The 27935-nt window shown below is 43.1% G+C and overlaps 1 protein-coding gene across 1 annotated transcript; it reads right to left on the reverse strand.

The window, feature by feature from the left end:
* Positions 1-698: 698 nt before the first annotated feature.
* Positions 699-27872, reverse strand: qsox1 (quiescin Q6 sulfhydryl oxidase 1). Its single transcript, XM_084548363.1, has 13 exons — positions 26687-27872; positions 25874-25974; positions 24607-24655; positions 24183-24285; positions 23233-23323; positions 22904-23049; positions 18440-18574; positions 18233-18362; positions 12078-12200; positions 10007-10145; positions 8673-8849; positions 2806-2967; positions 699-2446 (listed from the first exon to the last, which is right to left on the reverse strand). The coding sequence occupies exons 1-13, from the start codon at positions 27144-27146 to the stop codon at positions 1695-1697; spliced, it is 2568 nt and encodes an 855-aa protein (XP_084404489.1). The 5' UTR covers positions 27147-27872; the 3' UTR covers positions 699-1694.
* Positions 27873-27935: the final 63 nt, after the last annotated feature.

The following is a 27935-nucleotide window of genomic DNA, read 5'->3' on the forward strand; positions in this document are numbered from 1 at the left end:
AGGAGCAGGAGTCAAGGGAATTCAAGCCAATGTTCCAGGAAACACAAAGCTGAAGATCAAGCGCTGGTCGTCCTTCAGATGGGCTTGTTGTAATCTTGACATCAAACCGTCGTCCTCCACCCATCCGCCCATCCATTTATCCCTCACACACACACCACACACTCACCGCTCCCTCTTTCATCCACCTGATACGATCCCCTCTTACCACCCCTGAGGGGTCCACTGCTGCCCACCTCCAAGTGTGTGTGAGGATGGAAGAAGCCCCACGAAAGCCGATTGCATTTTAATAAAGTTTATTATCTGCAGAGAGCTAATCCTCAAGGGTAATCTCTCCTCTCTAGTCCTAAAGGAAAGCTGGATTACTCACTTGCTATAATCCCAATGAAATTGTTAGGATTTAGCTTGCGCTGCACAGCAGATGGCAACAGGCTTTTTCCTTCAACCCTCGGATGGTTTAACCCCCCGTTTCTACATGTAAGGCCCTTCTCCTCCTTACCTCATGTCCTGGTTGTCTTGGTCAAAACAAAAAACAAACAGGAGCGTGTTATTCTCAAACCTGCAGCGATCCCCAAACATATTTTGACATCCGAGACGGCGCAGATGGCATTAAGGCCTCCCTTTAAACGGGCCGCTTCTACGATAAAAACACGATCGACATGGAACAGTTTTCACTGACAGCAAACTGAAAAGACAATAAATCCTTAACAAAAATAATTTTATTGATTCAGGCAGAAGCAAACAGGAAAACACAGTGTTTTTGAGATGACTAGCAGAAGCTCTTCACCGTGGACACAAGCCAACAACAAATCCTGCTTATTCTAAATCCTTGTCCAGTGTGAACACATTTGTTGCTCCACAACACTTCATCAAGAGTAGCTATTATGTGGACTCAGCAATGTGATGTAATATTCAAAGACATTACGTAAAGCTCAGTGTTATGTAGGACAACTTACAAGACTGATCTGCTTTTCTCTGGTCCCGTCACAGTAATCAATATATCGCAAATATTGGTACCTTCCACGACACATTTTCAAGAACCGACAATCTAATTCGTAAATGTGAGACTGTATAAACACACCCAGCAACCAACTGGAGAAGGAAAATAGTTCATTTGTAGGCAAGAAAAATAGTAGGTAGTATGAATCTTCATCCTACTGCAAGATTACAAAAAGAAATAACAAAAAACTAACAATTATAACTTCAGTAAAGCAAGAACAACAAAAACAAACACTTATTACACTTATACAAATTAAAGAAATCCTTCCATCCTATATTCAGTTTCATTTTATCCTTCGTAAGTGGTCAATCAGAATCAAAAGAGCAAGTTGAATGGAAGCGCCAAACCCAAACAGACCTGAATGGAAATACACATCTTTATTAACACATTTAGTCACAGTTGAGGCGCTCCCTGAAAAGCCCTGGAGGCCGCACGAAGCATCAGGTTAAATAACTGCCCTGATTTTGAAAGTAATCTGCTAATTTTTCCTTCTTCTCCTCCTCCTCCTCTCTAACACAACACACTGTTGGCATTGAAAGTGAAACAGGCCGTGTCCCACTTCAGCTGTAGGTAACAGTTAAGAGGACTGTGCTAATCTTGGCGCATCCCTTTACAGTATTAATCAAACTTAGCTGACATGAACCTAATGGATGTTAGTGACTGCGGTGACTCGGGTGAGATATGCTGACATTTTGGCTTACGGTAAGGCCAATTTAGCTCGCTGTAACCTGAAGCGTTTTTTGAAGAAAAGGTACATGGCAAGAAGACACATTGAGGAAAGGAAATAAAGAAAGACGCACAGGCCGACGTCCAGTTTTGAGAATCCGATGTTCAGCAAAGATATCCAGCCTCCCTTCTGGATAAACTCTGACTGGCCTGTCAGCTCTCGTTTTTGCCGCCGCTGCTCCACGTCAAGCTTTAAGTCCTCGTCCATCAGCTGCAGACCAATCATCCCGAGCCCCGCGTCCAGCTCCATGCCTAAGCCGACCACGGGCCGGGGCTCTTGCTCCTTCTCCCTCTGCAGGGTGCGTTGTTTTACCCGGCTGGCGGCGTCGAGCTGCAGGACCCCGGCCTTGTAGTACCTGTTGACATTCGAGTCAAGATCCACGATGTCCTCCTTCGGCTCTCGCATCCTCATTCCCACAATGCTCGGCCTCTTGTGGGCCCGTCGCTGGCCACGACCCACCTCCATTTCAGGCACGGCCCAGGGTGTTGGCTCCGATGCCTTACCCTCCATCTCGCTTGCTCCAGCTTGTGCTCCCTCTTCTTCGTCCTGTGGCCCCTCTTCTTCTTCTTCCTCCTCCTCTTGCGCAGTGGGCTGTGATGTTGGAAGATCCGCCGCCCCTCTGACTTTGCGCTCTATGAGCCTCAGAGCTGGTATGGTTTGCTGCAGACTTGCATGCTTTTCCCTCTGTTTTTCCAGAATCTGGCTCTCAGTCTCAAGGTAGTCTGACAAGGAAAGGAAAGAGACATCATTTCTACAAACATGATCTATCATGCAGAACCAGACACTTAAGTAATCCTCTGTAAATCAACTGAGGTTCAGCTCAAAATTCTCACATAATCAAAGAAAATTGACCATAATTAAATAAATTACAGCATGATGATCAACAGAATTGATCCACATTTTGTGCAATCTGTCACAGCATCTATTTTTCTGGATATCTATATAAATAAATCATCTTTTGGCATTATAATTGTTAAACCTAGAGACTGCTTCATAAAAATAAACAGAATAGGATTTCACCAACAGTCCAGTTTGTGAACTTGGTAAATGTCTTGAGAGAAACTACGGCGTTAAATTGTACCTGTGAGGATACTACTGGAGGAGAAGTGGGACAGGAGGAAGGGAAGAACGTGGTTCAGGTCCCACATGTGCTCCCCGTTGGTCCTCACCGAGTGGCAGGCCGAGCACATTTCAGGTATAGGCCACTGGAGCTTTGGGAAGTACGGGTCCTCGCTCAGCGCACCTGGAAGAGGCAGACACAGAAACAGGGTCACAGTGCTGCATGGCAAAGTCTGAGAAAAAAGATCAAGCACTATTGTATTAAGTAAAGACTGCTGAACTCTGACCGTAAAAAGAATTACCGAACCAAAAGCGATATTATAGACTCGTGCCCTTTTCCACATTTACATTTTTATGTGCACACTTTATTCATTTATTTATATTGCCTTTATCTTGAGCTCATTTTTTTCCTTCTCTGAGGGAACACGGAGGGAAACATACAGCTATATTTGACAGTTCAAGATTACGTTACTCTGCAAAAATGTTAAATGTGATAAACTTGCACAGCTGCTCCTAAATGTACCACGTATTCTATTTCTACTCCCATGTACAGTGTCCTGTGAATTGTAGTCAGGTAATTTCACCTGTAAGAAATTTTTTTCACTATTCATACTTACAATATCTGTTAAAAAAATAGTTTAAGTACACCTTTGAATACAGGAATTTACAAGCCTACCTCTTCCCACGCTGTGACTTTATCAATGTCCTTTTCAGTCACTGACTAAAGCAGATAATATAAAGCTCAGAAATAGAACTGAAGCTTCCGGTCAGCTGCTTCATCTATTGTTTCTTTTATTCTCCTTGTTGGCACGTTGACTATAGGATGTAAGTGCTTTGAGGACTGGATGCAATCTGCACTGAACCCATTTGATCTTGTCACGGTGCTCGTAAAAACTAAGTGCCTATATGCATATGTGTACGTATGCGTTTAAGTGTGTATATGTAAATCATCTGTCCGCGTTCGCGCGCATGTAATCTATGGATTGATATTTTTGTGTGCGCACGTTCATATGACAGCGTCTAACAATGATCAATGGGCTTCTGGGATGTCCCAGTGGGAGGGACGGTGAGATAATAGATGTGGGCAAAGTGGACAGCTTCCCCAAGCGCACGTACACATGAATACACACAGACACACACACAAGCGCGCATACACTTGTTTTCAGGCAGCAGACCTTGGTGCTCTGAACCACCTGTCTTGTCCCTTTACACCCCTTTGAAAGGGAAGTCCAATCTCCAAATTGAACATGAGAGCAGCAGAAACCTCAGAGGGGAGCTGCCCTTCTAATGAATTAGAAACTTTCTCCTTTAACATGTTTTCTTTTATGTAGACGTGCCCACCAACACCCTTCATTACTCACACACACCCCCAGCATCCATGCATGCAAGCAAACAAACTGGCACACACCAAAAATATACAAACGTCCACAAGGACACACACACACAAACGCACAGGGCAGCAGCTAGTAATAAATTGCTTGTTGTCACCAAGAGGCCTTTGTGTGTGTGTGTGAGTGAGAGAGAGAGAAAAGAGTTAAAAAAAAAAAGAAAAAAGAAAAAGCAGAGCAGCAGCAGGTCTGTCACTTTACAGCACTGTCAATTTACATCCTCCACCACCTCCACCCCCGCCACCCCCTTCTTCTCTCCACCACTCAAGATTAATCTCAGTCATATGCATGTGTGTTTGTACTCTGCATACAGTACTTTACATAAAGGATACATCAATTTTACTGTCCTGGATGGGCTGCCCGCGTGAGTGTGTGTGTTTGTGTGTGCTTTTATATATTTCAGCAGGTGAGTGAGCCCACCACCACCCACACTCCCTCCCTCCCTCCCTCACCCCCTTCCTTATTCTAATCAGCTTGCCCCATTTGAGAGGCCAGGGTGACTTTAGTCATAGCAGCCATATTGAGATTGCCACAATAGGCTGTCACAGAGATGTCATCACCGCTGGCATACATATTCATCAGGTATAAATATGTATTGTTCAGCACGTCGGACTAGCTTCCTCAGCACTAATTCTGTAAGTGAGGATCAACCGCAGCGCTCGCCGCACTGAGCCATCATAACCAGCGGGGAGGGCAGCGGATGTTGGATATTTAAATAATCGAGCCAAAAACTTATTTAGGGAATTTTCCAATGTTGATCGGATGATGGAATAAGTGGTAGAGTTTAGGAATAAATCACAATAGACTGACTGAAATGTGTCTGTAGCGCAAACCGTCAAGTACAAATAGCCAGAGCTGAACTGAATTATTTTTTCAAATTTGCAAAATCACAAACCAGTTGATCAAGGAATATTTTATTTGCTTGTGTTTAGCTTTCTCTTGTTATATGAACTGAGGGTCTAATGGGAATTGTTTATCATGCGACTCTCTGTTCATGCAACTATGCATTAGCAAGATGAGAGCGGTTTTTGCTCGACTTTCCAAATGTACTGGTAAAAAGAAAAAAAAAACTAATTTATCCTTCATCTTGCAGCTTCCATCGTGTCTTAAATACCGACACCTCTGTGAGTCCGTGTGCAGATACTGAATAGGACTTGCCCAAAGAACTTGTGCTTTACTTAACAGAAATGGCAAAAATCACAAAATGGCGTGCCGCATTTTTTCACAATACATAAAAGGATTTAACATATTTGCTTAATCTATCTGAATCACTCTGATGTACAGAGGTAATATATATATATATATATATAATTTGTTGTCCTTCTCTTGCCAATACATCCACGCTGCATGTTCAAGCTTATTTTGCTTCACTTGACCTTCAGTTTATTAATTAATCCCTGTCTATCTGTGTGGAGTTTGCATGTTCTCCCTGTGTCTGCGTGGGTTCTCTCCAGGTACTCCGGCTTCCTCCCACTGTCCAAAGACATGCTGGTTAGGTTAATTGCCAATTCTAAATTGGCTGTAGGTGTGAGTATTGAGTGTGAATGGTTGTCTAGCTCTCTGTGTTAGACTGCGATAGACTGGCGACCTGTCCAGGGTGTACCATGCCTCTCGCTCAATGACAGCAGGGATAGGCACCAGCCCCCCGTGACCCTCCAGAGGACAAGCGGTTACAGATTGAATGAATGAATGAATAGTTAATCCCTCTACCTGACAAGTCAGCAGCCCTACACTGCAAAGCTGATTCTTAACAGGCATGGTCGAAATCTGCGAGACAGTCGGATTCTGTGGTTTGTTGGCTACATCAATAGCACACCTCAATGTGTGAGCAGTAATGGTGTGGGGGGAAAAAAAGGAGCAGCAAAACAAAACTGTTGGCACCTCAAACAGGAGGTCTTAGTTTGGTAGGAGGAGAGCAAGACATCACGAGCAGCAACGGGACGACACAAAACGATGATCTACGCTAGTGATGCTTGAAGTAGCTCAGTCAATGCAAAAAAATAAAGTGAAATGGTAATATGAATTGCTCTCTCTAATTTTTAGTTTTATCTTATTTTCAAGAATAGGACAAAAGGATATAAATAAGAGGATATAAAAAGCAGACAAACAAACAACAAAACCCGTCCATATCAAAGACCATGTGCGGCGTGCTGCATGGGAAGCACACAGTCCTGCTGCTGCAGTGCTATTTTGTCCATAGAAATGTGAATCAGTCTCAGCTGTTGACAAGCAGCAACAGGACTGAGCTGCCACCAGTCTTAATTCTGCCGGTGCAAGGAGGCCGAGGGCCCTGGGGCCTCTTTGTTGCCAGTTAAATTAATTGTTCGGCTGCTTTACAAATAGCTGCTCTTTCATGCATGGCTGCCTCTGAAAGGAGGGGCGGGGAGGCCTGCTAAAGAGCTCCACTTTAGGCAAAGGGGAGAGGAGGGGTTGAGTGGATGGAGGGATGGAGTGCGCTTTCCTCAGGGAGATGCTGCCGCTCATTGCAACAAACACAGCCAAACCCTCGGCTCCTCCCTCTTTCTCCCTCCGATTCATCCGACTGATCCCCTGTGGACCCTAACTCACCCTCCACCGTGACTAACTCCCCCTGCCACACGCCACAGCTTGACCCACGCTGGAAAGACAGAAAGGATGAGTGTGTGCGGTAGAGTGGGGGGAGGAAAGGGTGGGGAAGCGTGTGTGGCTTGTGTCAGGGTGTTTGCCACCTGCTGCCACACAATGCCTAGGGAATTGTGTGTGCAGGCAAAGAGGGCTGGCTCCTGGGGGACCTATCCCGTGAAGATGCTGCGCTATTACTTGTCAAGCGGAGGATATGAGTCTCAGGAGACGGTGAGTGGAAAAGAGAGAAAGAAGGCTGCGGAAACAGAGGAAGAGAGGGAAGACGGATGGACGAAGGGGGGAGGCTGAGCGGTGTTAAAGTGTCTGGGGAGCAGACACACTCAGGGATGTGCGTACGTCTGGCCCCTGCTGTTCAGGACACAAGCTGTCCCTGAGATAGAAGAGGGGGCAGTCAACAAAACACAAACAAAAGATAGTGATTTAACAAAGTAGGCTGTTAATGACAGCGCTGTGCCTAATAAAATCATATGAACACAGACGAGGGAGGAGGGATGCTCAGGAGCTGCTTAGCACTCTGATGTGAAGGAGTGTAATGTGCTGACGCAGCACGGTGAAAACTTTAACATGCAGAGACATTAAGACAAAGAAATCTGGACTGGGATCAGATTAACAGCAGTAAAAGTTGCTAGTTTTGTTGTAAGCAAAAATTAGATTTGGAGATTTATAAATGGGGGACTGTGATGAATTAGTAAAGATGGCCTGAATGGGAAGCCACGAAGACACAAGTCAACAAGTCAAGAAATGTTTGATGACTGTTTAGACAATAGTTTGGAGCAGTGGGGTGAGGGCAATAACCAAAGTACGGGTGTGAGAAGGACGGAAGATGGCAGAGGGGGGGTCAAGAGAAAATGGGGAGGCAGATGATACTTGGAGGACTAAGACGGAGTGACAGCTGGTGTCTGATCTGAGGATCCATCCTTCCTCCCCTCACCCACTTTTAGTCCTATTACGAGGGCTAAGTGACCACGGGAGGAAGCTAGAACGTCCCCCCAAAAATTGAGGAAGGTAATACTTAGGATCACATTGGTCTGGACAACGAGACTCGGGAGAGTAATGTGGAAAAGGGGAAATATATATATGTGATGGGAAAAAGTGGGAGGGTGACTGGGTATTAATGGATTAGTAAGGTGAGATGTGTATCTCTGTGCTAGTGTACAAAGTATCAGCTGCACCTTTTCTTAATGGCTCTAACGATTTATTTTAAAATCACAGATTAATTTTGTTGCCTATAAAATGCTAGACGAGTGAAAAGTGTCAGTTATAGTATAGTTGTAGATTTAAGTTGTTCGTCCGAGCAACAATCTGAAACCCACGGACATTTTTTAATTCCGTATTGAAAAATCTAAAATCTTCCAACATTTGAGAAGGATTTACTTGTGTAATTAGAATAATTTAAAGCCAAATGACTAAATGTTCTATTAACCATATGCATAATATGCGTAATATTGATTACAATTCTGCCTCAGTCATTTTATAAAATTTTGGAGGACATGTTAGTTAGCTCGCGTTATATTTGTGAAGCCACATACTCACTTTGAAGCAATCCACATCTGAAGGACTTGATTTAAAGCCCGTTCATGATGTTTCAGTCAGAAATGTGTCACAGATAAGAACATAGTAAGAACACAATAGAAGAACAGCTGAAACTTTAAGGAATATCTCCAGAAAAAAGTGCACCAAGTTTGTAATTTAACCCTCTGTTGTCTGCTGACTGTCAACCAGAGGCCTCCTACCCTTTGTCAAGTCCTGACTTCCTATGCTACTCTTGCTAGGTTACACAATAGCGATGTAGGGGTCCATTTCCTTAAAAAATAACATTGAAACCCCCAAATAATAATAAGCAGATTCAATAGCTACAGATGATGGAGCAGACTCCTACCAGCCAGTCTGTTGTTGACGAGGTTGTGTCTGGACCACAGCCACAGGACTGACGACCTCAGCGTGTCCACCTCCGCCATACTGTCCCTCGCCATGTTCTCAAAGTGCTCGGCACATTCTCTGCAGCCGAAGAAGCTGTGGACGTAGCCTCTCATGGCGCTGAGAACCTCCTGAGGATCTGGAGGGAAACGACAGCAGATCAGTCCACTTGAGCTGCTCTAATCAAAATGAGTATGCATGTTGCAGTAAGAATAGAAAGTTTTTTTTATTCCAAACACACCAATAACTTTTTTTTATTTTTTTTTTTAAATCTAGAAACACATCTGAGAGCTTTCCCAGATATTCATCACAACGATCAGAAATCCCTACCTTCTATGTAAAGCACCTGCCCTTATAAATGTACCCTAAACCTGAGCTGCCGCCTGAAAGCTTGCTTGCTAATGGCGTGAATGGAGTGGATTCCCACGGTTATGTGGGCCCAGAGTAACGTAGAGCTGGGTTAACCCCATACTGAGATGAATAATCTGAGAATGGGATAACCCAATCTGGAGATTAAACGCAGTTAACGCTCTGTGTGAATGGCGGCCAGGCTGTTGTCTCAGGAGCCCAACAGTCCACAAACATATTTTTCTTCAGCTGTTTGCTTTTGTTCTCGGCTTAGCAGGACCTTTAGATGAACCGTACAGCTGGCGGAAGTGTGTGCAAGAGCGTGTGCCGTTTATGAATATAACAATGGGTCGGCTCCCGCACTGTATTCACACCTTTGACACTGCGTGCCGCGTGTGGATGGGAATAACGTTCAGTTTTATGTTATGGTCAAGACGGTGCAGATTGTGTGTATGCACCCATTAAGCTGGTGGTCTGTGGGGGGCCAGATGGACGCCCCTTTTGGCCAGTCCATCTGCAGGTCACATGATGGTGCGTAAACCTTGGGATTAACCTCTGTGTGTGTGCGCGCGGGTGTGTGTGTTTGCCGGTGTGTGTAGTGAAGGCAGATTAACGTCCCCGCCAGGAGAGGAGCCTCTGGTCATCTGCCTGTTTTATTAACCACTCACATTCCACTAATCTACCATAATCCTTTTTCACACAAACACAATTAGACTCAATTTTTAGAAACATAGAACAGAAAGTAAAATAAACATCATTGTGACTTGGTCAAGGTGTACATGTATTGTGTTCACTGTTTGCTCGGTGGGATGTTCACTCGGGTCAGACATTCCTGGGCTAATTCATTTACAATGCCCCACAAAGCCCTCATCCTTAGTCCACCTTGGTGAACTCTCAGTGGCCCTTTTCATTCATAGAAGTTCACATTCTCTGTGTGTGTGTGCCTACCTGAGCCTCCAGCATCGTGCGCCTGGACGGTGAGAACGTGGAAGAGAGTCCACACCCCGCAAGGATAACGTCTGAACTGGGGTTGAGAGCCCTGACAGCCCACCCACCTCACCCCTTCAGGCAGCGCTGTGTCTGGAGCCTGAGAGACATCAAGGGACAAATTACAGAAAAATAGGAAGAAGCTAAGTGAAAGCAGGTCAAAGAAAAAGGCTGGTTATATCCCAGTGGCTACCAAATCCAATGACAAGATGAAAATTGTTGCATTGTCATCCAGAAACACATCAGTAAGATCTGAATGACATATTCTTTTGTAGCAGTGGAGTTCTGCAGCCAATTCCACAATTTTCCATAATAAACCTCTTGTAGTTTTCCCAGAGGAGCACACAGCCCTAACGGGAACTAAAGTAGACACAAATGATTTAAATGATTTTCTCTATTACTAAGCTAAATGGTATTTAAAGCTTCTAAAAGTGGATATAGTTACATTAGTTTGACTGTCGTACAGTCTCATTTGGAAACACAAGATGTTCAGGTGCTATGGATGGCTCCACATGTTGATATACTGTATACTACCTCCAACAAAAGCATTATTTAACCTTATTTAAGGTTAAATAAAACCTTATTAAAGTAACATATGCTAAAAGAATAAAACTAAATGGACAACTCATTCTGCCTACTGATCCACAGCAGCCCCCTGCACCCACTTGTCAAAACATTAGGTACCCTAGTGAATAATACATAACAGTTCTACACTAAAACCCCTTTCATGACTGTTTTCCTGTTCAGTTTATACTGAAACAGCCTTAGAAAGGTGGTAATTCAACTGGATGATCATTTTGGAGGACGTAGTTTTGTGGTGCTGTTTAACTGCATTGAATTAAACGAGTGTTTCTATTATTTTCAGTTGGCCAATCTAAATAAGGGGGCTGCATAAGGGACTGGAAAAAGTATTAAGAAACCCATGACTTTCTTTTGGAATAATTATAATAATGTAAAATATGAACAGACTTATTACTTACTCTATAAAAGACAAAAACCCAGAAAAGCTCTAAAAAGTAAAAGCGTCTCACCAGCATCTCCCAACCTGTTCGACTTAATGAAAGCCGTACTTTTGCTGATCAATGAGAAGTCAATCTCAGGTTAATGGCTCAGCCCTCCGCTAATGAACACAAGCTATCCAGATCTCTAACCACGAACCTCGGTTGAATCCAACAACATATTTTCTCTGACACAAAGTCGTTTCTCTCGCTGCACTGCATCACCATCGCCGGCGTGATTGACAGGGTTACTCACATGTCAATACTAAAGATTTGGTGTGTGTGCGTGCGCGTGTGTGTGCGCACAGAGTGCATTTCCTCTGAGGCGGAGTCTATTCATACCTTCCCATTGATTCATTGATCCATTGATTTGTCTGCTAAAAGCTAATGATGTAAGTAAGTGACTCTTTCAATTTGCGAGGGGCCGTACACTGGAGGCATGCAGGCTTCATTCCAAAGACAACAGCGCATAGATTCTCAGCTGTATGCGCTGGCACCGAGACAAGGGCAAAGTACGTATTAAAATATCCAGGTGCTTGTCTTTAGAAATATTTTCTCTCAACTTGTTTGGAGGCGGTTTTAATAGAAATTGTCAAGTTCACATTTTGACATTTCTTTGACAAAACAGGCATCACTGTGAGACGGTTTTGAACTGATTGAGCGTCCAGACTGACAAGTGACCTTGTGGCTCAGGGAAACGGCGATGCCGCTAGCAGACAGACGTCCTCAAATCCATCTGGTTGCTTTTTGCGATGACCTGCCCTCTGTTCTCCCTGCAGCTGCTCATCTGTCTGCTACTCTCTCATCTCCCTTTCTTTCCTTTCAGATGCTTGCCTTCTTCTGCTTGCACTCTTCCTCAATTTGTATTCATGCACTACCTACATGCAGTATGCATTCGACACGACTCCTCCGAAACCAATGAATTCCACGGACCGAGGACACGAAAATGAAAGCGTAATTTGGAAGTGTACTGTAACAAGGATGCACGGTGTCAGAGTTAGATTTTACAGTCATCCGTCTCCGTCTTGGCTTACCTGTGCGGAGTTATCCAGGATCTCTCTAAACGCCTCGTAGGAAATCTGATTAGCAGTCTGGCCCTGCAGCCAGGAGTTCACAGACCTCAACAGGTTCATCACCACAGGGCGACCCGGAAAGTACTGCAGGAAGAAAACGGCACAATGGGCACAGGTTAAAATGATTATGGTCAATTGGAAATTTGTTTTTAGTCCAACAACAACAAAACAAACACACTCACATTATCTGAAGACTATTATTTTTGACTGTACCCATTATTAACCATCTATCATCCTGTTCTTACTGTGTTGCACCACTCATAATTTCATTGTATGCTTACAATTATAGTATTAGATGATTATTTGGCATTTTTGCTTTAATTATTTATTCTTTCAGCACACATTTATTAAATTAAATTAGTTAGTTTAACTAAACAAATTTAAATAGTGGTTAGAGAAGCATTTTTGGGACCATGAGGTTGCTGGTTCAATCCCCTCTGTGCCTTGAGCAGGCAGCTAAAACCCCTAAACTCCTTGTAAGCATGTGCATGGCAAACGACGCAGATATAGTTAAGTCAAAAAATAGTTGATGACAGATTAATGGATTAATAATTTATGAATTATTTATTGGCAAGAATTACAGTCGATAAATCTTAATGAAGTTTGTTTATGAGTCTAGTTTATAGTATTAGCTGCATCACATAACTTTAGGTAACTGCTAATGTTTGTATCCATTCACTAAATATTAAGTGTTAAAGTTGCAGTTCAAGCTCAAGATTCACACGTCTTTACTTGAACTGTTCATATCAATACAAGCCTTAAAATAAAACTACTAGTACCAGGCTTGAATTAGCAGTTACCAACTTATTTCCAACAACATTGTGCACGGGCCACGACAAAAGTTGTTATTCTGTGTTTTTTTCTTCTCAGGACCTTTAAGAATTTCAGTAAATGTGACAACCGTTCAAGCTTAAGCCTCTTCCTTCATTAAGATCCATTTCCTAAGCCACTAACAACCACTTAGGCACTCCCCTGCTCAGGCTGCGTATTTACTGCTCGTCAGACTACCATCACCTTGGCAACGACCGGAGCGCTGAGGAAACACGATACTGTAACTAGCAGAGCGGGTACACAAAGAGGGAGAGGAAATCCAGGTGATGGACGTCTGAGACCAGTGATGACAGAATAAAGACAGACACAGAACAACGCGTCTTTCCACACGCTCGACACCGACAATAGAAACAGCTGATGTCTTCTGTCAGAAGGAGGAGACGACTTTTAAGAACAGGAAGCACATTTAGCAGAAATGTATTTAAAGTAAGCCTCTCTGTGGAACAGTTTGTGATAATAGTCCTGTTTCCCAGAAATAGTCACAGCAAAGGGATCAAGCTTTTTCCAAAACTTCAACAAGCAAATATGCTTCTTCCATGGAAACTTTTTTTTTTTTTTTTTTGGGGTAATCAACAGACTGAGATAACTTGACAAAACACAACTGATTCGTTTTTGCATCATATTACATTGGGATGCAACGCAAGAAAGCCTTTTTAATTTGCCCTCCACCATGTTTCACTGAATGCACCTGCGTACGCTGATTATCGCACACGTGGCATTCATCGCATCAACGCTGTCAACCGTGTGCATGTTACACCACAACCACTTTATCAGTGACTGATTTGCTCAAAGCTCCTTATCCAAGGCCAACGGTGGTCAGGTCTGCACCAAACTTCTCCACTTAGCCTGTACAAAATGTTGTTAGTGTCTTTCTCACCAGCGACAGATGACACACCGTGTGCAATCTGTGAATTATAAGATATTCCATATATAATAATAATAATAAATATACAATAGTCATCACATGATATCTAGTAAATACACTATGATTGATCCACGCATCTCCAAATTTGGACTCAAACGATGATGAATAATATTAAAAACCCCATTGGCTTATTTATTTAAAAAATAAATAAATAAATAAATAAATAAATAAATGCTGTAACAATGCTGGAAAAAAAAGACCTGAATGATAAATCACTTTCAAACCTTAATAGTCAACACTGCAAGGATTTTATTTTTGTAATTAATTTAACAAAATTGCAAAAGAAAATATAATATTTTATGCTATCTCATGTGTTGACTCCACAATTTGAATCCATTACCTAGTAAACATTGAACAGAACATGAGCTTTCAAACAGATATTGCAAATCAAATTGCAATTTTGGAGATGCACGTTGTTTTTTTTGTTTTTTTATGAAATAGAGACAATAAGCTGCCTTACAGCAACTACAGATATACTGGTTGTCACAGAAAACAAGAAAGAGATGAGAAATGGGGTCTAACAACCAAGAGTTAACTAGATTTCTTTCTTTCCTCCTGACACGTGCACACAATACTGAAGTTGGGATGTAAAGAGCGCACAAAGGCGTGTGACGGTTGCTGCTCACTGGTGGCAGAGTGACATAATAGGTTTAGGTGTGGATCTGAGGTCTGAATGGCAAGCAGTCAGAAAAGCTCATTAAAGAGCCATATGAATTTAACCAGAAGAGGAAACGCAGGTGTTTTCCACTAATAGGTTTAAGTCAGCATCGCCAAGCAACGCTATTCATGAGCTCTCCGCGTCTGGCGTTTTTGTTCAAAACAATCACCGTGCTCCTCTTACGGTTTACAACAACACTTCTTTCTCCTGGTCTCAGATATTAGTCGATTTCATGTTGCTCACCTCAATCTCAATTTGTTTTATATATATATATATATATATATATATATTCTTATATTCCTATTTTTCTCAGCCTTTCGTCTGACTCTCTGACCTTGATCATTGATGCTGCACAATGCCAATCAATCAGTTTACCAGTTTTCAGCGGTGGCTGCTGTTAGTGCCGTCAGGATCAATATCAATAAGTTGTATCGTTTATATTTCTTTGATTTGATGACGAATTTTGTGCCAAGAGCAACAGGCATTGAAGAAAAGTTTTGGCAGAATTCAGAAGAACATTGGATGGAAGGATTTTTACTACGTGCAATAACTACTTCAGCTCGAGCCAAACATCACTGAAACAATGCTGGTACTATTTGAACAAAATAAAAGATATTGACCTGTCAGGACCATCAGACTGACTGATTAGTGGATCAAATTGTACACGAGACAAACCTAATCCTACCGATTAATACATTTCTACAGTTTTACCATCTCTACACTAGAGATGTAGATCGTCTACATCTGTTTCGAGAATACATGCAAACACACTTCCTTTAACCCTGTACCCCTCCAACCCCCCGTCCCGGTTGGACCATGACAATCCCATTCACCCTGGCAATATGTCATCCCTGATCCGATTAGTATCAGCAGCACTTGAGAAACCGCAAGCTCCTCGTGGTGAGGGTCCTGAGAGGGAGGGCATCTGTTGGCTGCAAGGGGGCTGACCAGGCCCGGGGCCCGGGGCGACAAGACAGGGGTGAAGCCCCTTGGTAATAATCCCACTTCAATCCATGCGGGGAGGAATAGAGGGGCACTGCGGATATGTGCCAGAGTGGAAGCCAGTGAACAGCAGCCAAATCTTTACAAACACACACACTCACTACACACACGGGACACTACAATAATAATAATTTAAAAAAAAAAATCTGAAGAAATACACATAAAACAATCTTCACATCATAAGGGAAATGTGAACATGACGTCGCCCACTCCCTTAATTCTCCCTTAATTCTTTGTTTTATGACCCTGCCTCTTTGTCCCCTCTGGGCAGAAGGGCTTCTTTCAAGAAAAGCAGGATAGAGGTGTAATCCTTAAAAACCTCACTGTAATGCTCTCATGCTTCCCAAGATCCACTTTTTTTTTTAATCCTCATATACATGTAGAGGATTCATAAATCCGGCTTCAGCCTGACAAGACAGTAAATCTAGTAATATTATTACTGGGTGAAAATAAATAAATAAATAAAGGAATAAAGGAATAAAGGAAAAAACAACCCCCCCACCTCCCTCCCTCCAGCCCCTCCCCATGTTTCCATGTCTGGATGGAAACACAAGATGAGAGATTGTGGATAACAAAGAAACAAACAATTCACAGAATTGCAGTTCTTGGAAAGACCATTGCAATAGGATGAAAACATGAAGCGGATGAATGAGTATTAATCGAGTCAAGATGCACAGAATGCACATGAGCTGAAACTACTTCTAGATTAAAATAAATTAATTAAATTAAAATTTAGAAGCAAATATTATTATAGCAAACAAAGTGTTCTTTTTTTATAATTTAAGACATCCTATGCTACTCACAAGTCGACCATCACACCTGTCTAACGTTTTGTACTAAATTGTCAGTAAATAACTATGTCAATTAAACAGCACTGTAAAGTCCTGCTCACTTACATAATTAAAAGTGCACAAAAAAAAGGAAGTTAATTCATTTTCCACTAACAGTTTGGTTGAAATGAGTCATGATTAGACAATGTAACACCAGAGTGACATGACACTGAGGTCAAGTTATCATGAGTCACTTTCACTCTGATCTGATAACATGACTCACAGCAGGAGTTCAAGTGTCAGGTCTGTACATACTGCACACGGACGAGTCTCAAAGTGAAGTCATTTCTTTATATAAGTTTGCACAAAAACTCATTGTACATGCAGCCGACTGCCTTGTAAACTATTATCCTCTCGCGTGCCTGCGCTTTTCTCACCCCGTTTCACAAACCACTTGTCACGTCTTGTATTCACTGCTGCTAACAAGGCGAGCGGCTGAAAGCATTCAGTGTTTCTGTAGCGAAAGCGCTCAGTCGAATGTCAATAAAGACTGACACAAGTCGTGATCAGCTGCAACAATGACCCCGCTTCCTCCTCCTCCTCTTCAGACACACAAAGCCGCGCTGAGAGGCTGGTCCATTCTGGTGGGCGGACAAGCTAAAAATACCACTGGGACCTGCCGCTATTGACTAAACAAACTGGAGCTAATGGGAGGCCATAGAGCTCTGCCCCACGCACACGCCCCTCATACACATACATACACCGATACAGATGAGCTCGCAACGACGCCTCCCAAGAGAGCGGGATATAATCAGAGAGATTGGTGGCGCAGGGAAACATCCCGGTGAAACATCCTGGTGTGTAGCCAATAGGGACGGGGCCAGCAGGTCAGGCCTCATCATCACAACATGTTTGCCTGGCTGGCACACGTCAGAGGGAGGAAGAAGAAAGCAGCCAGAGGTGGGACAGTTACTGTTAAAGGACGAATGACCGAACAAATATCCAACTATGGGGAAAAACGTGTAAAAATTAAAAAGGAAACAGAAAAAGAGAGAAACGGGGAAAGGGTGACTTAGGTGAAATAGGTCTTTGTTTTGTTTTTTAAACCACAGAGGACTGGCACAGTCTCAACTGTTTACAGAGGTGCTTGTGCAAAACCACAAGTAGGAATACAGCATGAGCCCGAGGAGGAGGAAGGGTAGTGTTTTGTGCATCCCTGCAAGGTTTTACAAGTATCAGGCTTTAAAGCCTGTGGGCGGCGAGTGGGTGGCAGGCATGCCTCAATCCCCCTGGGAGCCAGCAGCAATAGGGTCAACAATACCCACGAGACTCTTTGTGCTTATGTGCGAGTCAGTGGCTCTTCTGCTTTCACTACCATGTGCATGTTTGTATGGGCGTCTAAAAACAAAGTAAATTTAACAAGCAAACAAGTAAACTTGAAGATAAATGCATTGGATGCAAATTCAACATGTAGAGCAGCATTTAGTTTTCTACAGTGTGAACATTCTGCTGTCTCACTCTCCATCTAGTGGTGACCTGCTGTAACTGCAAATTTCTGCAGACTAGAATTGACAACGTCCTCTGTGATGGATGCGCTGAAATCTTCAAATAAATTAATACTGGGTGCATCTAGAAGTGCATTGTTAAGGTATTGCTAAAGCTCATAATTTTTATTTTTTTTACCAATCTTCAGATCTGTTTTTCTAAGACAATGGCAGTGATAAAGGAGTCAGCAGAATCCATGTAAAAGTATATAAGATAGATGCATTGGAGATTATTTGAATACATTTCTGTTCCCATTTTTTCCCAATTTAAACTCTGCACTATTTTGTACCTTGTGACCTAATATCATCCATTATCTTACCATAATACTATTATACAACATACTGTATAATATTATTGTGTGCATGCTTGGATTGCTGGTAACTACCTTTGCCAGGACAGAGATGTATTTCTTGAGAGAAGTCAGGTCCCGGTCTTTGATAACGGTATGAGCAGACAGCTCCACACGCAGGGAATAGTGCAGCGCCGACTCCAGGTCTGCCATGTATACCCTGGACCTGGGCACACAGGCAAACGTCGTTACACATGAAAAGACTAGAGAAACACAGTAACTTGAGGCGTGCGTCGTTCATACCTGTTGAATGGTCTCCAGGCCTCCTCTGTGCTGTTTGTGATGTTGCCTGAGAGAACCGGTGCGGGCTTCCCTGAGCGCACCACCCCTGGCAGCCTCTGGAGGGCGTAAGAGTAGTAAGTGCGAACCTCAAATATGCTGTGGAAGAGAAGGAAAAGTGAGGACCGACCCCGAGGTCAAGTGCAATACTACAGTAGTGATACACTCTTGGTCTGGAGCATGTTTAGGCTTTGTACAACCATGTGTTGCATCTCTCTACACTTCTGCAAGGCACCTCGAACTATTTTTTTATTTTTTCAATCTTTTGTTTCAGCAGTCCACTGCCATAAAAACTATTTTATGACTTGTATTTTTTCATGGCCATATATTTCACCCTCTTACGGGAATGTATTTTAAATACTGAGCAAATGGTGCCAGAGCAGCATAGAGCTGAGAGAGCTCATTTAGCCATGTGATAACCCTGCAACGGAACCACAGCCATTAATGTGCGTTCCACCTCTACCCCTCACATCCTCCTCTCATTTGCTTTCTCGCCTTGCCATGGAGAGAGAGAGAGAGAGAGAGAGAGAGAGAGAGAGAGAGAGAGAGAGAGAGAGAGAGAGAGAGAGAGAGAGAGATGAGAGAGAGAGAGAGAGAGAGAGAGAGAGAGAGAGAGAGAGAGAGAAGAGAGATGAGAGAGAGAGAGAGAGAGAGAGAGAGAGAGAACCGTAAACTCAAACAGGATGGTAATAAGGAGGATGGATACTCTGGGCCAGCGCTCACTCACACCAGCCCGGGACTCAATTACACCTGCGTGTCTGGTGGGAGTGTACAGATGTGGAGGGAAAGCCATTCATCCAGTGATCCCTAGGGCCAGCAGGCAGGCAGGCAGGCATCAGGGTGGGCTGAGAGGGAATGCATTCACCTGGGACCAGCACACATTACATGCATGACGGATGTGAGACGCCCCTGCATGCTCCGTCCCTCGCTCTCTCCCTCTCCCTCTCTCTCTCTCTCACACACACACACATATACACAAGCACACTCTGCTCTCCCAGGATCAATCAGACATTCAGTGATGATGGGAGGCCATCTGTCGCTGTGTGCGGCTGGGGCTTGTTTGGCAGGTGAAGCCAGAAAAGCAATGGCATTGTTTTCATGCAAGAAATTAAAAAACCTCCCTTCTGTACAGTGATGGAGATGAGGGGGGTTGGAAGGGGAGAGATGGCGGGTGAATAAATAAATCAGCAATAAATCATTTCCTTTTTGCATTTGTCAACTAAAACGAGTCCTCTTTGCATGCCAAGTTATTGAAACAGCCAAACAAAGGGGCAGGAACAGGAGATGAATTTGCAGGGTGAGGCATGATCAGCGCTGCTTTCTGATAGTGAATAATGGGAGCGATTTTGATGCTCTGATCCCATTAAGAGGCCAGATGTTTAAAAGTATTCTCATGAATAGGGTTCAGATAATGAGCACGCGGCGAAGGTTTTCGGCAGAAAGCAAAGCTGTTAGTGTGGAACAATGGGAACCGAAGGGGAATAAACTTGATGTTTGTGTGGCTAAAAGGAAAAAGTTTGAGATGGGGAATAAAAAAAAGAAAAAGAGCTACTACATAGAGGGTATACAAGATACATTCATTAGCCACCTCTCAATCACATCTATCCGCGTCTTTAAAATGTAGTAAAGATAAAGTTCACAGACACATACATAAGTCCATAAATGGCAGCAAGATGAATCAAATGAGGTGAGAAGGTGTAGTAAATGTAAACATTAGAATACGTAGGAGTTTTTATGTAAGGGCACAGTCAATAAAAACTGCCATGGAGATGGGGTATTGGCCATTTCACATTATCGACTCAGCAGTGGGTTCTTTGTCGTAATTCGTGTACTAATGTGTGTGTGTATCCCATAGACTGTATAAATATGGACAACGTGTCCCCGCTTCCTTGCATTGGCCAAACTGACACTATTTTCTCAGGGATATGGGTGGCGCCGTACTGCCAGAGTCTCCACAGAGAGTGGAGCCACGCAGAGCCGCGATGTCGATGACCCGACCACACTTCCTCCAGACTCACTCACATTTTCGTTTAAATAATAATACGCTCTGCTCTACTTCAACCAGTTGCAAGGAAATGTTGGATTATACACAGAACTGATTTAAAAAATAAATAAATAAAAAATCCAACTCTCATGGTCCAGTGGGGCCACTTCAAGGAGCCGCTGGCATGGCAACATGGCATAATATTAACGACCCAACTGACTGAAATCATCCTTGAAAAAATATATATATATATTTGACGTGTATTTTAGTTTTTTTAGTTCATCCCAAGTCCCATCCACTAACATGGAGGAGGTGGAGCTTATGACCTATAATGCAACCAGCCACCAGGGGGAGCTCTACTTGCTTTGGCTTCACCGTCCCACTGTCCAGCTTTATACAGTCTATGGTGTGTCCCATCAAATTTCAAATTGTATCTATAGACTAAATGGAAAAACTGATGTGTGCCTCCCCCCCACCACCCCTCCACCTGTCCCGGTTACCAGTTTAGATCATAGCTGTGCCTTATTCTGTGCATTTCTGTAGATGTGCACATATTCAGATGGCACAGGTACAAAAGCTATAAAAAAAAAAGATGAGCTATGATTGCACAAGGGAAATACTTGTTAAACTGAATAAACTCAATAAAGCTTTGAAATGACATAAAAACAGAGGCCTGGAGGCATCAGTGAACCTGGCAAGGCTTGGCTGATAATACTGCCTCCTTCTCTTTTAGCCGATTCTCCCAGAGGGAACTCGAGTCTCTGTGTGAATCAAATTATCCTGAATGTTTTACGATTTTAATCCATTAAACCAACGCAAGAGGCAAAGTTAAGACTTTTGATCAACAAACAATTAAAGTTAATTAAAATCCTCTCACGAGTGTTGAACAACAGTCTCTGTATTATCATGACAGTCAAATACTGTTCCAGGACATCCGCAAGACTTCACTGTGTACGACAAAGGCTTTATGTTCAGTGTCTGAATAATCATTTCATTTGCTTCTGATACACTGAGATCAAGATTATTATTACACAATTTAATGAATTCTGGAAATGGGGAACCATGATCAGACTCTGAGCCATGAAGCAGCAATAAGAGGACAGCATGATCATGAAACCTGGCTTCCTGAGAAGTCCTGCAGCTGTCAACTGTACGCGATAAAGACGGGGTGACACACACAGCCTTGACATGAACCCGCTTGAGACAAAAGGTCGTGACGGACACTTGTCCATTCATGAAGACCTGCTGGTCCCTCTTGGTGAAAAAAGATCAGCATGAGGAGCTGTTCTTGGAGATTAAAATAAGAGTCCCTCAAGCAGAATGTGAGACTGCATCTTATTCGAAACATCTGCACATTAAAGGGTTTTCCAATGTGCTAGTACACAGTATCCAGTATAAAAAGCTTAGCATCATCTACATTTATATGGATTGTGTTTTCCATCTATAAAAAGACACAGTAATATCTTCCAGCTTATGAAGACTATGATTGGTGAAGACTCTTCTAAGCTGATTGACACGGGTGGCATCAGGAGAAAATGTTTTTATTATACTGCTGAAGAGGAGGTGGCACTTGTTACTGCTCTGCCATGGTTACTATCAGTCTGACTCAACTGCAACCTAGCCTCCTCCATTTGTCTATTTACATTTTGTCATTTTAAAGGCTGCACCAGCGTGGACCGTGACTGGACAATAAAACCCTCAGACAATGCGCACTGGAGCCGACTTGATTCTCATGATGTGGGTGGTGCAGTGCCAGGCACGTAAGGACACCGTGCACTAGTTCAATTTTTGTCTTGCCACTTGGAAATACAAACACAGCTGTAGAAGAGAACGTTCTTCACACCAACACACAGGTGTTTCATTTTCTGGCTGATTAAAACTTTGCTCGGGGTCACTAAACAGGAGACAGTCAGAGAAACACAAAGCAGAATCTGTCCGTCTATAGATGACATGAAAGCACTGCACTGCATGCATCTATTAATCAGTTATTTGTTATATAGCACATTCTGAAAGTTTTTTGGATGTTATACCAGGAGGAAGGGGAAAAGTGACTAATGCATATCCATGGTAACAGATGTTTCCTGGTTTTACAGGAAAGGGCGTTTCAGTTTACGCATTAAAACATATCTACTTATATAAAGAGCCCCCTGTACGCCTATTTATACCATCTAAGGAAGAATTTGTGAATGGGAGACACTTTGAGAAACACATGTACATTTTTTAATATATTTAAAACTACTACTGCAATTATATTTCTGTTAAATCAACCGTGTCAACGGTGGAAAGGAAAATTCCCTTTTTAACAGGAGGAAACCTGAACAGGAGCTAGATCATATGGAAGGACCCACCTGCAGGCCGATTAGAAAGACTTCAAAGTATAAATAGGATAAATTTCAAAGCGCTGCACTATGCAGTCGAAGGTAAAGGCTACTAGAAGCACTCACACTTTAAGTCTGGTGAAGTTGCCAGAAGGATAATAGATGTAGCAGGACGGAAACTCAGTCACTCCCAGTTTGGTCACCAGACGGCGCTCGGATTTCAGGACCCTCCGCACGGCAATGTTCTCAAACTGTAACAGGTCCAAGGTTACCTGGACACACATGGAGGAAAAGGTTGAGAGACGGCCTTTATTCAGGCGTTACATTATTTTCCCTCAAAGGCCATAAGTCTGGATGTTTGTACATGAATGCATCAGTGACTGTATTCTCTTTACTTTTGAAAGCAGAATATCAAAGACACACAGCTCAGGTGAGGGGGGAATGTGAGCCGTTACCTCTCGGCCTATGTAGGATCTCGCATCTTCAAAGATCAGGGCCAGGTATTGAACATTGTTGGTCTGAAAGAAGTTGTCAATCTCCGCTTGGCTGGAGGGAGAAGAGCACACGCACGATGGTAAGACCGGGATCACAGATCTGACGTTCAGTTAGAGACACTCCAAACATCCCCACAAGATAAAGGGATTTCAGTAACTATTGATCTAGTAGAGAACTAATTAAAGCATTAAATACGTCAAGCATATAGTTTCTTTATAGTTAAATAATTCTTATTTCATTTGGATAGGATTTTACTGATTCATGACACATCTTTGTATGTGAATAGCACAAATGCCAAACAATTTAAAATATGTTCCAGACACACGACTTTCAATCGTGCGGGAGTTTTTGCTCTGACGCAGGAAAGCATGAAGGTTCAAATCAAGTAACAGAGGACAAAACAAGAAGAAGAAAAACATCAATGGTGCTTCCTGTTCAAATCTAAAAAAGAGACATACACCCAACTTCCTGCTTCTCTTTCCTGCTGAACCATCACATGTTCTGCCCATACTGTAAACAGTACGCATGTCTGTGGTCGTACTGGTAGTAAAGATAAACTAGTGAAGTCTTCCAAGGAGCAAAATGCTCCAGTGTCAAACTTGCAGTGTAGGTTTTACAGCTGCAACTTTCTAACTCCCAAGCCATTAAATAGATTGTTCAATCACTATGTCATGCCTGTTGCCTTTTTTGTCACGTTTACAAATTCCTGCAAGAGCAAGACAGTAAGCTGCAAGGATTAAATACACATAAAGTAGATGAAGCTCTGTGCATGCATCCCATTCACAACTTACTTTGCTAAATTACTAATTGGTAGTGGTGGAAAAAAATAAATAAATTCTACAAAACTACCAACATTTTCTTAAAAATACCTTAAAAGAAACCAACAGTGCATTTGTGCTTGTGTGATCACCTAATGGGCTCCAGCGGGGGGCAGGCGGGGGGCCAGGGCTCACCGTGGTGTTCCAACTTGTCTATGATTTTGTGACGGAGACCCTGGACATCGCGAGAAGTATCTGGAAGAGCGTGATATTTTGCTGTTGATTCTGCAGCTGGATTATCACTGAGACACAATGAACAGCTCCAGGGGCAATCGCATTAGCAGGTAAGTGTGAAATAAACAGTGCGCACAGTGCTAACAGTTACAAACGGGTGTCAAAATAACTTGATTAAAGACTTATCACCACTTGGGTGACAAATTGCACATCTAAATAAAAACCAGTACACATATTACTCAAATATGACGCCTGTGAAAACCACACCGTCTCACTCAATGTAAGGTGGAGTCTGTGGGTAAACAAACCGAAAGCGCCTGAAACTGTGTGTGCAGTTAATACCTCTAATCTCCAATCCTCCAGAATCAGACGTGGAGTAGGCATGGAAGAACTGTAAAGAGGGGAAAAAGAGGAAGGCAGATGAGAGAGAGAGAGAGAGAGAGAGAAGTGAGATCAGTCAAGACGGCCCCCACACAACCATGACAGAAGCAAAGACATCTTGTGTAATGTTCTGCAGTAGTGGTGGTGGTGGTGGCTGGAAGGGGAGCCGGGGGCTTCCTCTCTATCCGCCTTGACCTCCAAATCCTTCCTGGCTAAAATGAGTCGCAGATGTTAAAGCTCCATTGTGAGTTCAAACAGAAGGGGCTCTTTGTTTCAGCGGCTTTCACTGAACGATCGAGAGCAGGGCCTTTAACGCGCACACACGCGCACACACTGGTGCTGCTGACCAGACAGATATGCAACAAATACAGATGTTTGACGTGGGACGGTTTCTGCTATGTGGCTGATGATCAGGCAAAAGTGAACTCCGCTGGGAGCACCCTGTTGTAACTGCACTATCTGAATCTCCAAGTTTTGTTCTTAGGTTTGCTCTTACATAGTTTCCGCACTACATTCTTTTTTCTTTAAATATGAAAATACATTTTCAAGCGTCGGCGACTAATTAGACGGACTTACGAGAAAACAGTACGGATGAAGCTCTTTAACAACTTTTTTTCCATGCGCACATCGTTTGGAATTTAAATTTAATTTAAATGTGCGTTCACCGCCACGTTTTCATGTGTCAAATACTCTTGCTTACATATGACTAAGCACTTACTGCACAACTAGATAATAGATGAGTGTTGAAAAAGACATTCCTATCGTTGTAGCCAGTCCAGATAACGTGGGATAGAAGGGTAAGAACCTTGTGGGACTAGCAGAAGGGACATGTCTCTGCGTAGCCTTGTGTGCGTTAATGAAAGCTAGTGGCCTCTACATGGCAGAAATAGCACTGAATCGGACAAAATAATGGGTGTTTTTCCCTTTTTTTCATTAATGTTGAAAAGAATCAAGTAAAGGTAGAGAAGTGCTTAATCATTAGTTCATTAGATCTTATAATTAGATTAGATTGTTGCTGGTTTTTATCTTAGGAGTTGTGAAAAACCATGACAATACTATTTTGACTGAAGACAACAAAAATTTGCATGAAAACTTCAGCAGTCTTTTTTTTTCAGACTAATTTTCACCATCTGATCATCAGCTTTCTTGAATAAATGAGTCAGTTACTATACACCATGAAAAGAAGAAAGGGACACCGTGCGTGCAGAGTTCATATGCAGTGTGGTACCTTTATGGAGGGATACCCTCTGATCATGTAGTCGATGCAGACTTTTCTGTTCTGCTCTGCGGCGCAGTCTATAGCTGCCAGGTTCACAGCTGGCTTCCACTCTGGAGAGCAGACAAACAAGAGAAGGAGCGACGGTAAATATTTAGTGTACTCTCTACTGTGCCCTGTGAAGCCTACAGACACTGCGCTCCCCTAATGCCCTGTGTGTCGATACAAAAGTCCACCAGCCTGATCAAGGATAAATCCAGCTTGAATGGACTGTTGCTGTTTATCAATTGGGTCAACAACAAAGAAAGACTTTTCCAGAGATTTGTGAAATAAGACAACAGTTTGATCATGTGTAATCAGAGTTTCTGGTACCAAATAACTCATCTGACATGTTTTTGTGGTGACACTGCCTCAGCACACCAAGCCGTTAGTTGCATTTGTTGACTGTGTGTGAAGAGTAAAATACACTGCCCGTGCCATCATTGGAAACTTTGTGCTCCACTGCTATCTTAACTACGTTTATTCTCATGGCTGTGTGACATTTCTTTTTAGCAGGGCTCAGCTAGAGGATGTGTTGGAGAGCGACAGCGCCGAGCAGAATAAAAACACTAAAGCACAGACTGAAACAGCAGCTTGGTGTTCTCAGAGTTTCCACTCACACAAGAACCAAAGAACTATTAGAGATAAGGGAATGAATTACAGATTCTTAGTCATAAAACTTCTTGACGGCTTGAATAAAGCACTTGTGAGTGATCCTGCTGGACTAGTACTATTTGCCAGTGTAAACAGCAGCAGCTACGTGACTGGCCGCAGGTCCGTACAAACCTTTAATGTCTCTCGCCAGTTTTTTGTAAACCGGAGAAAAGGCGATACAGTGCCCGCACCACGAAGCGTAAAACTCCACAACCATAGCGGCCGTGGAGTTCACCAAAAACGACTCCACATTCCCAGGAGTTAACAAGACGATCTGGTCTGAAGGGGTGTACAGTCCGGCCTCTGCGGCGCGAGGAAACAGCACGAGACACAAGCACAGCCAAACCGATGGCGAGGACACAGTTCTGCCATATGTTCGTGTTTCTTCAGTAAACCGAGACGTGGCACGGCCGCGGCGCTGCGCCATCTTCCTCCTCCGAGCTGCTGCTGCTGCTGCTGCTGCCGCTAACCGTGGCTGTGGGACACTTTGCACTCGGCTGTCACAAAAAGTTGACACAACTTTTTTTGCCTCGCCTCCTCCTATGGCGCGGTGGGTCCTCCCACTGCCGAGCGAGCCGCCGGTGCCCGTCATTACACCCTCGTCCGTCCAAACTTCCTCTGATGAAATACACACACAATGACATGATGAAATGATGGCGACTTAAAGAGACAAGCAAGGAAATAATAGGCACTGATCGCTGTATAGCATGGGCCAGGCTGATATAGTAGGGAGAGCACAGGTGTATCTAATGATGATGAGTCAATGCCAGTAATGCCCTTTTAGTTTTCTGTATTATGGAAGAAGAAGTAGTCTACTTTTATTAAGTAGATCATAAGTTGCATAACATTATGACCACTGACAGGAGAAGTAAATAACATTAACCATATTGTGAAAAGCCAATGTTCTGCTAGGAAACGTTTGACCCTGGCATTCATGTGGCTGTTACTTAGACATGTAGCACCCACCTAGACCAGACCAGGCTCCTTGAGTCACCCCCACCCCCATATATGGGGTGGGGGTGACTCAGTCAAGCATCAAAGAGTATCATTGCTAGTTTAGGAACAACTAAAAAAACATGAAAAACAGCACAAGGTGTTGACCTGGCCTCCAAATTCACTAGATCCCAAACTGAAGTACCTGTGGGACGATCCACAGAGGCCCCTCTCCTCAATCCATAGGACCCAAAGACCCCCACTAATAAACATTCTGTTGCCAGACAACACAGGACACCCTCAAAAGGCCCACGTTCATTCTCTGACGGGTCACAGCTATTTTGGAGGCACAAGGGAGACCTACTCAATATTAGGAAGGTGGTCATAATGTTATGCCTGATAGGTATATATATATCTCAGTGTATACCATCTGAGCAAGACAGTAGAG

The sequence above is a fragment of the Chelon labrosus genome (assembly GCF_963514085.1).
Source record: "Chelon labrosus genome assembly, chromosome: 7".
Classification (NCBI taxonomy): domain Eukaryota; kingdom Metazoa; phylum Chordata; class Actinopteri; order Mugiliformes; family Mugilidae; genus Chelon; species Chelon labrosus.

Excerpts from the sequence above, each read along its gene's own strand:
- qsox1 (XM_084548363.1), bottom strand. The coding sequence starts at position 27,146 with ATGACGGGCACCGGCGGCTCGCTCGGCAGTGGGAGGACCCACCGCGCC. Across the intron at positions 25,975-26,686 it reads ACTGGCGAGAGACATTAAAG|AGTGGAAGCCAGCTGTGAAC; the intron begins GTTTGTACGGAC and ends TCTGCTCTCCAG. Across the intron at positions 2,968-8,672 it reads CGTCAACAACAGACTGGCTG|GTGCGCTGAGCGAGGACCCG; the intron begins GTAGGAGTCTGC and ends TGCCTCTTCCAG.